This window comes from Pteropus alecto, unplaced genomic scaffold (assembly GCF_000325575.1).
Source record: "Pteropus alecto unplaced genomic scaffold, ASM32557v1 scaffold246, whole genome shotgun sequence".
Lineage (NCBI taxonomy): Eukaryota > Metazoa > Chordata > Mammalia > Chiroptera > Pteropodidae > Pteropus > Pteropus alecto.
Genome location: NW_006437742.1, coordinates 1,154,823 through 1,165,980, shown reverse-complemented (window position 1 = coordinate 1,165,980; position 11,158 = coordinate 1,154,823). Strand labels below are relative to the sequence as shown.

At 48.4% G+C, this 11,158-nt stretch overlaps 1 protein-coding gene across 1 annotated transcript in view; it reads left to right on the top strand.

Moving 5' to 3' along the window:
- The window catches only part of FRMPD3 (FERM and PDZ domain containing 3), a 61,408-nt gene extending 50,256 nt beyond the window's left edge, over positions 1-11,152 (top strand). The window contains 3 exon segments of the mRNA XM_025048888.1: positions 4,897-5,718; positions 7,295-8,292; positions 8,328-11,152. Coding sequence (XP_024904656.1) covers positions 4,897-5,718; positions 7,295-8,292; positions 8,328-10,274 — 3,767 coding nt within the window. The 3' untranslated portion in view covers positions 10,275-11,152.
- The last annotated feature ends 6 nt before the right edge of the window (positions 11,153-11,158 follow it).

Below are 11,158 nucleotides of genomic sequence, written 5' to 3'. Positions count from 1 at the left end.
GGACCTCTGTTCTGTTCTCTCGTATGGTTTCTGCTTCTTTGTCTTCCTATTTTAGCTGCCTTTCTGTGTCTGTTTCTATGTATTAATCAAAGCTCTTAAGTCTCCAGGTCTTATTCATGTGGCTTTGTGTAGGTTTCCTGCAGCACAGTCCTGAAAGGGGTTCAGCTGCAGACCAAGTTTAGCCCAAGCCTCTACCCCTCCAGGGCCACCTGTCAAGAATTCCACAAGCAATCCACAGATGCTATGCTTATGGTTGCTTCAAGAGGCCATGCCAGAAACCAAGGCCAGCTGCCACCAGTGTGAGTGTTGGCACTGCTCAGCAAGTGTCACAGGACTCGCTGTGGACACAACTGGATGTGGCTTGTGTAGGGCCATGAGTTGAAGGAGGCAAAGTTTCAGGGAATCCTCTGGGCAGAACAACCTCTGTTATCTAGTTCAATGACATCTCAGCTATGGCAGTGCTGTGTCTGCACGCTGGGAAGTGGGGGGGCGGGGCTCAGCAAAGGAACAATAGATACCACCAGCACTTCTGCCTGGGGGAAAGCCTCACCTCTGACCCTCGCTCTGACTCTGACAACTCAGTGTCCCCCTGTAAGTCCCAGGTACCCCCTGAGCAGGCAACCTGGCCTTGGTGCTCAGAGAGAGCAGGTCCATCACCATGAAAGTCTGGTCATGGACACAGCCCCTTTAAGAGGAATGCCCACAGCTGTTGAAGCCTCTGTCCCACTCAGCCACTGGGGACTGGGAATCCTCACGTCCTCACCCCCTCTAACCGTTGCAGGGTGATTTCTTATTTCTCTCCCTAGTTGTAGTGCTTCTGTTTATCTGGACCCCAGGTGACTCTGCTTGTTGTTTGCTCTGTGTTTCTGTCACAGCTTTGATGTGGTCTCAAGAGGGGATGAACAAAGCTTCTATCACTTATGCCATTTTTCCCAGTCTCCCTAATCTGTCCTTTTTAAAGATTACTTTGGTTATTCTGGGTCTCTTGTAATCCCATATGAATTTTTATATCAGCCTGTCAATGTCTACAAAGTCAGCTGGGATTCTGAAAGGGACTGCAATGAATCTATAGATCAATTTGGAAAGTATTGCCATCTTAATAATAAGTTTTCGAATCCATGAATACAAAATGTCTTTCCATTTATTTAAATTTTTTAAAATTTCTTTCATCAATATTTTGTAGTTTCCAGTGTACATGGCTTGTTCTTTTGTTAAATGTATGCCTAAATATTTTCTTATTTTTGGTGCTATTGTAAATAGAATTGTTTCCTAATTTCATTATCAGATTGTTCATTGCTGGTGTTTAAAAATACAATTGCTTTTTGTATATTAAGCCTTTATCCTGTAACCTTGCTGAGCTTCTTGTTTATTTCTAATAGTTTATTATTAGTGGATTGCTTGGGATTTTTTTTATGTACAAGAATATCTCATTAGCAAATAGAGATACTTTTACTTCTTCCTTTCCAATCTGGATGCCTTATATTTCATTTTACTGTCTAATTGTACTGTCTTATTGTCCATTTTACTGTCTAATAGACCTTCTAGTATAATGTCGAATAGAAATGGTGAAAACAGAGATCCTGGACATTTTCCTGATCTTCGAAAAGCTTTCAGTCTTTCACCATCAAATATGATATTGGCTGTGAGTTTTTCATAGATTACCTTTCTCAGGTGGAAGAAGTTCTCTTTAATTTCTAGCTTGTCAAGTTTTATCATGAGAGGATGGTAGATTTTGACAAATGATTTTTCTGTGTCCATTGAGATGATCATATGGTGTTTGTTCTCTATTCTATTAACATGGTAAATTACATTAACTAATTTTTGGAGCTTAAACTATCCTTTCATTCCTGCAATAAATCTCATTTGGTCATGGTATATAATTCTTTTTATATGTTGCTAGATTCAGATTGCTAGTATTTTGTTGAGGAACTTTGCATCTGTATTTGTAAGAAATATTGCTCTATAGTTTCTTGTGATGTCCTTGTCTGGTTTTGGTATCAGACAATCTTTGGTATAATATCGGCCTCATAAAATGAGTTGAGAAGTGGTCACTTCTCTTCTATTTTTTGGAAGGGTTTGTGAAGAATTAGTATAAATGCTTCTTTGAACATTTGGAAAAACTCACCGGCAGAACCATCTTGGCCTGGGCTTTATTTATTTATTTATCAACAGGGTGGATTATTAATTCCTAATTCTATTTCTTTTCCTGTTATTGGCCTATTTGTTTTTTTTTCTCCTTTAGTCAGTTTTCATAGTTTGTGTATTTCTAGGAATTTGTTCATTTCATCTAGGTTATCTAATATTTTGGCATAAATTTATTCATGATATTCATTTATAATCAATTCCATATCTGTAGAGTCAGTAGTATTGGCCCTTCTTTCATTCCTGATTTTAGTAATTAGAATCTTCTCTCTCTCTCTCTCTCTTTTTTTTTGCTTGGTCTGTACAGCTAAATGTGTGTAAATTTCATTGTTCTTTTCAAAGAACCAATTTCTTTTTACTGGAAGCTCAACAGAGAAAATTTACTGTCATAAATCATATGACACAAATACAGTTTCCACAGGGAGTGGGTCCTTTTACAATCCTTATCTATGGCAAACTGCTCTTGGACTTGGAAGAGCCCAGAGAGGGGAACCTTGTGCAACCTCTCTGGCTGTCTGCAGAGCTCTCCCTCCTAGCACAGGGCTTGGCCAGGTGACTCAAAGTCCACCTGGAACTGGCCTGTCTTGGGCCTCCCATGCCAGAGGTCAGCCCTGCACCTGGCCACTCTCCCCTGAGGGTGAGTTTCAGAGAAACCCTGTGTGAACTGCAGAGTGGAACTTCGTATCCTATAAGGCAGTTAAGGCCGACTCCAGGCCTCCTTGACCTTTCCCTCTCAAAGAATCGACTTTTAGTTTCATTGATTTTTCTCTATTATTTTTCTATCCTCTATAATTGACTATATCTTTCCTTCTGTTTGCTTTGTATTTAGTTTGCTCTTCTTCTTCAAGTCCCTTAAGGTGGAAGTTTAGGTTATTGATGTGAAATCTTTCTTCTTTTGTAATGTAGGCATTTGCAGCTATAAATTCGTTCTCAAACACTAATTTAGCTAGTTCTCATAAGTTCTGGTATGTTGTATCTTCATTTTTCTTCATCTCAAAATATTTTCCAATTTCCCTTGTGATTTCTTTCTTGACCCATTGGTTACTTAGGAATGTTTTATTTAATTTCCACATGTATGTGAATGTCCCAAATTCCTCCTGTTATTGATTTTTAATTTAATTCTGTTGTGCTAAAAAAAAAAAACATACTTTATATGATTTCATTCCTTTTAAAATTCTTGAAGCTTATTTTATGATATCACATGTAGTCTATCTTGGAGAAAATTCTAGGTGCGTTTGAGAAGAATGTATATTCTGTTGCTGTTAGGTAGCATGTTCTATAGATTTATAGGTTTATACTGTTGTTCAGGTTCTCTATTTCCTTGTTGATCTTCTGCCTAGGTTGTTCGATCGATTATTTAAAGTAGGATATTGAAATCTTCAGCTATTGCTGTTGGTTTGTGTATTTCTCCTTTCAATTCAGTCAGTTTTTGCCTCATGTAATTTGGGGCTCTGTCGTAAGTGCCAATACCATGCTTTTGTGGTGACTGTAAGCTCTAATGAAAAGCAATGCTGACACATTGACCCTGTCAAACTGGAATGTGAAAGGCATTTTATTTTTCAACATCTTGAGCATCGTGATGAAGTATAGGGTAGTGTTTAAAAACATGGGCTTTGTGGTCCCTCAGACCTGGGATCAAATTCAGACTGCCATTTATGACTCATCTGACCTTGGATAAATCACATTACCAACTGGATCAGTTTCTTCCTCTGTAAAATGGGGATAATGATAGCACCTACTACACTGAGCCGTTGTGAGGATTAAATGGGATTGTGTGTGATGACCCTAGCCTAAATTAGTGCTTGCTTGGCACCTGTCTCTCTGCTGATAGCAAAGTGATTTGGCATTGTCTGAGTATATTCTCACAGATAACATGGGGAGGGGCCCCAAAAACAGACTAAGAGAGAGATGCCATTCAGAGATGAAGCATTTGATATAGATAATTCTCAGAGGGAAGACCCACCATCATTAAAAGCTGTTGACTAGAACCTTTATGCCACATGTGTGTATAGCAGGCAGGCTGGCCCTGTATGAATACAGAGAAATAATGTGATTTGAGGAATTACAAGAATGTTCTTCTGACCCTTTTCCCCATATATGCATATCCCAGCATATCTCTTATATACTTTACACATTCAGATACTCAGAATTCTACTAGTAGAGCTTTATTCTTTTAGGGTACCTCTACTGACAGCCCTCTTTGAAATGCAAACTCTCAGGCATTGTACATAGCCTGTTTTACATTTTCCACTAAAGCACTAGTGACTTGTCGGATTTCTTTCCTTCTTCTAGAAGACATCCAACATAACACAAGAGTGAAAGAGTACTGGAGGTTGGAAAGGCCCTAAAAAGTGTAGGAACAGTACAGTTCCAAGAAGGACATGAAACAAATCACACTTCTTTAGGTATGCTTACAGCTGACTCTCAGATCAGACATACCCTTATAAGAGTTCATCTATGTATAGATTCCAAGGTTTTCACTCCCACCCCACCTCACCACATGCCTTTTCCCACTTCAGAGGTGGTAGGGCTATTAGTAGCTCAGACCATTCTATTCTACTCACTCTATTTACAGGGTTGGCAGCAACATGGCCAGTTGATTCCCCTTTCCCTAATCTGTAGCAGCCAGGTAAGGCTCTCTTTACATACCTGTCACCCAACTGTGCACCAGAGACCCAGGCCAGAGATGCCAAGAGAGCTCAGCCACAGTCCTCAGCACCAGGGCTCATCTATTGATTCTCTTTCTGGGTTTAGATTACATGCACAGCGCCCACCGCCCTGTCACTGGGGGCCACCTGGGGAAAAAGGAGAGTAGTTATGTGGGCGGCATGGGCACCAGCCCCAGGAAATCGAGCCACTGCACGCCCCCGCCTGCCAACTCTGAGCTTGTCAGCTTTTGCTACCTCCATATGCGTGAACAAAGGAAGGAGCAAGAAAGCCGGCCAGATGTCAATGAGAACTTAATCTTCTTTGAGGAGACCAGGCCCCGGACCAAGTCTGACCCCACATCCAAAAGCTCTGGCCAAGGTTACAATATGGTCCCTGATGACTTTGATGCAGCCAGCCTAGATCATGAGCCTTGTGCCAGCAGGTCCCGGTCCTATACCCTGGACAATTCCCTTGGGGCTGAAGCCCTGAATTTCTACTGTGACTCTTGCAAAGCCAAACTCCAGGAGCAGCTGGTTCCTCGCAAAGGTGGGAGGCCCGGCTCCTCTCGTGACAATATAGTAGACTTGATGTCCCTCCCACCCCCTGGGAGTGAGGAGGAGGAGGAAGAGGAAGATGAGAGCACTTCTCTGTTGCCTGCCATTGCTGCCCCACCTCCTGGTTTTCGAGACAACAGTTCTGATGAGGATGACCCCAAGCGCCGGGCTGTCCAGAGCCAGGAGCAAGGACGCCACCTGCGTGGGCTCCTGTATGATGAGATACCAGTGACATTGATTGACAGTGTGCAGACCCGGACAGTTCGAGATCATGCCCAGGAGCTAGATGATGCCCTGGTGTCCACTCTGCAGGCTCTGGAAGCCCTGGCAGCCTCAGAGGATGGACCACATCCCCCACCCCCACAGACTGCAGGTAACAACAGCCCGTTCCTCTTCCCTCTTGCCTTCCCTTCCAGGCTGGGCCAGCAGGTGGCATTGCTGCTTCCTAAGCAGAGATCAAAGTCACTGTGGTATGTCAGGGCAGTGGATGGGCCAGAGGCAGTTCAGATAGAGTCGAGGAGCAACGATGCTGTGGCAGGTGTCTGCTGCTCAGCGCCAGCTAGAGCTCTGGCTCTTACCATTCCATCTCTGGAAATGTCTTGCAGATGGACCCTAGGAATTGCGGCCATGACAGCTACAGAGCAAGGCCAGGATGGAGAATCAAAGCAAAATTGTGAGAGATATAGAAGACATGCAAAAAATATCCAGCATGCACATGACTGGAAGAGAAAAAAAAAAAAAAAACGACCAAGTAACCACCTATTGACCTGGGATCAGGGGAGCCAGCAGCCATCACTGCTCAAGGCAGGGGTCTTTACACTGCCTAAGAGCATGGGCTCTCAGTCAGATACACCCAAGTCCTGGATTCTTCTCTCACTTTCAGTGTGACCTTTGGCAGGGCACTTACCCTCCCTGGGCTTCACTTTCGTCAAATGGGTTTGTTAACAATAGTCATATCATATAGGGTTGTTGTGAAGATTAAATGAGATCATTCACACAAAGCACTTAAGCACTGCCTAGCACATAGGAAGGACTCAGTAAGTAGTAGCTATTATTAATTATGATTTGGTGGGAGAACGATACAACATGCATGCTTTTACCTATTGCAGACATACGTATGTCCATCTTGTAGACAAATACACATGTCGGACATGTACCCATAGTCATACATACATACCTCCATATACATATACTTTAAAAAGAAGAGGTCAGTGGTACAGCAACAGAAAATGAATAAGGAAGAGTAAGGCATATGAGAAAGCATGTGAGGTGAGAGAAAGTATAGATAGAGAAGGTGAAGAGGTTGAGGTCAGAGGGAGCTTGACTGACCAGAGAGAGTACCAACCCCTGCCTTTTCTGTATGTGAGGGCATCCCTGGTGTGAGGCAGCCCCCGTGTATTCTGCCCCCATGGCTGGCATTTCTTTTTGCTCAGAGTCTGGAGCTCCAAGCACTAACTGCTCCTAGGATAGAGGCCTATGTGGTAGCCAGAGAGAGGACAAGCTCAGCTAAATGGCCTCAGCTATAAGAACAGCAGGCAGGCTTGGCCAGATTAGGAGGGCTAGATAAAGAGAGACCTCTCTTTGCCAGCTCTCTTCAGGACAATTGACAAAAATTTCCTAGCTGTGGAATCTAAAAATAGTGATGATTAGCATGTTGTTTTGCATGTGATTTGCATGTTAATTTGCCATCAAACTGCCCAGATCTTCTCTGTGCCTCTTTTGTTTCTCTTTCGGATTCCAGCCCTTCATAACCCTTCTCCCAGCTTGACTCCCTTTGTCCCCTCACCCCCCTCGTCCCACCCTCAGTCCTGCAGTTCCCCCAAGCCTGACTTATTTCCCCCAGCTTGCAATACTGCTGGTTAACCTTGGCCTCCATAAACTCTCTACATATGGTTGGTAAAGGACTTGATCTGAGTTCAGTGCAGCAAGCCCTGTCCGTGTTCCTCTAGGTCTGATTGTGCTGGCCACAATCACCCCTGAATCATCGCTGGACTCGGGCCATGAAACCAACTCTTCGGAGCTCACAGACATGTCAGAGATGATGTCTGCCATGAAGCAGCACCAAAATACCACCTACTTCCTGGCCCAGCACCTCAAAAAGGACAGTCTCCTGGCCCGCAAGGACCTGCCCTTCCGCATCCAGAGCTGCGCAGCCCAGGCCGTTCTCACAGCCCCTTACTCTCTTGGGCGCTCAGATCCCAATCCATCCCTCCAGCCAGCTATCCCAGGCCAGAGTCCTGGCCCCCCTGGCACTCGGAGAAAGCTGCCCCAGTCAGAGGCTCAGCCACAGCGAGAGCGAACGTATGCTCTAGCAGTGCACCCAGCACTGTCCCCACAGCTTAATGAGCAGAAGAATTTGAGCCTGTTATCCCCAGTTCCTGAGGACAAAGGGCCTGGCCACACTAGGGCAGGCCTAGAGATGTCACTGAGGGCGGCCACAGCATCCCTCAGTGAAGAGCAGGTCTCTGAGCTAAGGGAGAACCTACCAAAGGAAGTCAGGTTGAGCCCCAAGCTTATCCTAGACCCAAAGGGCAGTGTGACTCCAGCTATCATCTCGGCCACCCTACCGCAGGTGGTTCACACTAAGATTCTACCCGCCCCTGGCGGAGCCTTGGGGAACACCCTCAGCAGTGGGGAGAGAAGGCTGGAGGCCAGCATGGGAAGGCCAGAAGTCAGCATGATAAGCAGCAGTGCCAATAAGAATCTTAAGTTCAAAATGAGCCCCAGTGCTCCAGAGGCCTCACGGAATTCTCAGCAGCAGCTGAGCCCAGAAGTCTCTTCCAGCTCCAGAGCATGCAGCCGGGCTGATAGCCTACATCTCTCCCCACAAGGAGACAGGCTGCCTATTCAAAGTTTCCCTCCCAAAAGCTATCTTTTGCGAGCAAGTCGAGAGTCTGTGAGCAAGCAAGCTACAGGGGATGTGGCAGGCAGGGGTGGGTCAGAGGGTGTTACCTCGCTTCCAAATTCTCTTTTAATATGTAGAGTAGTCCTACTATAAGTACGTAGAGCATACCCAAAAGCAGCAAGCTTGAGGAAACCAGCCTGGTCCCACGAGCCAGCTACCCCATGGCTCTGCAGAGCCCCAGCAGCCAGTCCCAAGGCCAGAGCCCACTGAGACCCCAGGCTGTCAACCGTCAGGTGAGCACCATGCCCTCTAGGAAACTTGAAACAACCCTGGATGGAGCCCACGGGACCTCCGAAGGCCCTACAAAGCCCAAATCATCCCGAGGTACTTTCCGGCTACGCAATTTATTCTCTGCCACCTTCCCAACTCGCCAGAAAAAGGAGACCGATGAGCGGCAGGCCCAGCTGCAGAAGGTAAAGCAGTATGAGCTGGAGTTCCTTGAGGAACTTCTAAAGCCACCAAGCCAGGGCGAGCTGCCAGGCACTGAGTATTTGCAACCCCCAGCACCAGGCCGCTGCAGCTGCCAGCTACGCAGCAGCCCTGTGCAACAAGGGCCTGGCATGTCCCGTGAGCAGAGGCGCAGCTGCGATTGCAAGCGCATCTGCCGAGGGGGCCGGCCACAGGCTCCCCAGACACCAGTGCCTGGCCTCCGGGGGAGGGAGAAGGACAAGATCCCCCCTACTCAGAGGCAGCCAGAGGCTGGCCCAGACCTGAGCCTCAGCAGTCCCACCAATGTCCGGCGCATCCGCTCCACCAGCCTGGAATCCCGAGAGTGCCGATCAGACCCTGAGAGTGGTGTTTCGTGCCTGACCACGTGTGCCTCAGGGGGTGAGTGTCTGGGAGCTCCCAACTACAGGAAACTGATACGCCGCTACAGTATCAGTGAGCTGGATCAGGGTGATAGGGCCTCGCTAACCTCAGATGTATACCCACACCCACCCCTGAGTATGCTGCCCAGAGAGGCCAAGGAAGTAGAGGCAGGCCTCCCCCTAGTCTTGGGTCCCAAAAGCAAGCCTCTGGAGTCACCAATCCTGGGAGACCCCTCATATGTCCAGGTTGCCCCTGAGACCAAAGGCCCCAGACAGATGGCCGTGTTCTCACTGCCAGAAGAGGTGTACCAGAAGCCCGCTGAGCTGGACGAGGATAGTGAGAGCAGCAAGTGCTGCTCCATCCGCTACTGCTTCTACTACCGCAAGTGCGACATGGCAGATGACGTCAGCGATGGTAAGGACGAGCTGTCCTACTCCATCCCTATGAAGATTCTGCCCGGCATGAAGTTGGATCAGCAGGTGGTACCCGTAGTGAGCAGGACCCTGCAAGTGCTAGATGCGGCCACCTGCAGCAGCAGCAGCAGCCCTGAGGCCTCCCGCACCCAGGAGATTGACCTGCGAGTATCCACCTTTGAGGGAAGCCTGGCCAAGATCAATGCCCTGCGGGCCCATGCCTATGGCCTGCCTGATGGCTTCCTGGCTGCCCGGCTAGACACCAATGAGCTGCTGACTGTCTTGCGGCAGTGTGTAGCCAGCCCCGAAGCCCGTGCCCCCAAGCCCTACGTCTCTCAGATCTCTGAGTACAAGCTCGAGCTGGCTCTCAAGTTCAAGGAGCTTCGGGCTTCCTGCCGCCGTGTGGCCAATGTGGACAAGAGCCCAACTCACATGCTGGCAGCCATTACGGGAAGCTTCCAGGTGCTGAGCAGCCTCATTGAGACTTTCGTGCGGCTGGTGTTCATTGTGCGCTCAGAGGCCCAGCGCCAAGAGCTGCTGGCCAAGGTAGAAGAGGTGGTAAGGAACTACACCTTCCTGCTGCGTGCCGCTGAGGAATCCACCACCCGGAACCTTCAGCAGCAGCAACAGCAGCAGCAGCAGCAGCAGCAGCAGCAGCAGCAGCAGCAGCAACAGCAGCAGCAGCAGCAGCAGCAGGCAGCAGCAGCTATAGGGGTGGCCCCAGAACACCCACCAGGCTCCCCCACTTCAGTGACTGTTATGAGCACATTCACCCACTCCTTAAAAACTCTTATTAAGTAGGGCATTAGCCCAGGCCTCCCTCATCCCCATTCTCAGCCCTAGGTTTGAGCTTTGTGGTCCTTGTATCCTGTGGTAAGTGTATGTGTCTACTGGGCCAGTCAGGGTCCAAGAGCCTTCAATCTCCAGGGAGCAAAAACTTCCCTGCATTAAGGCTGTCCCTGAGTGCTCCAGGCCACTGGCACCCTGGGTGTCCTCCCCACTTCCCTGGCCTCTAGGCGTCACTGTGAGGGCCAAGGCCCCTGGTCACTATGCCCACCACAGAGCTGTATTTTTTCTCTCTTCTCTAGGGCTGCGAGGTGGCATTAGGCTCACTTCCTGCTCTGTTTTGAGGACAGGGAAGCCAGGGCCTGAAGCAGGCAGGCCCAAGGGCCTTGAGTTCCTCCTGGCATCTGCTCCCCTCCAGGGAGCAGTGGCAGTATCAGCAGGCCACAGCGCTAAGTGGAGGGGAGAGGGCATATCAGCCCAGATGTGCCCATCCACCCTGAGCTCACACTCACGTGGCAGAGGCCACCCCAGAGGGCCTGTGCCCGGGTGGTAGTCCTACAGTAAACAGCCACATGGGACTGTTTGCAGCCAGCCCAACAGGGGCAGCCTCTGGAGCCCTTGCCCCCTGGCCTAGTAGCTCCACACCAGCCATCCCCAAAGTGCCCTGTTCCTCATTGATGGGCAGGGCAGCTCAGTCCACTAGGGAGCAAGCATCTTGGATCACCCCACTCGTTCTGGATAAGGTACCTGGTTAAAATATCTGCTCTGGGGAAACCCGGAGCAGGCCTCAGAGCCCACCTGGCCCAACCCAGCATAGTGCAGGGCCTGCGGCTACACGCGTGCGGCTCCTCTCTCAACATCTCTCGACCAGACAGACTGTCCTTAGGAGTTCGACTTAG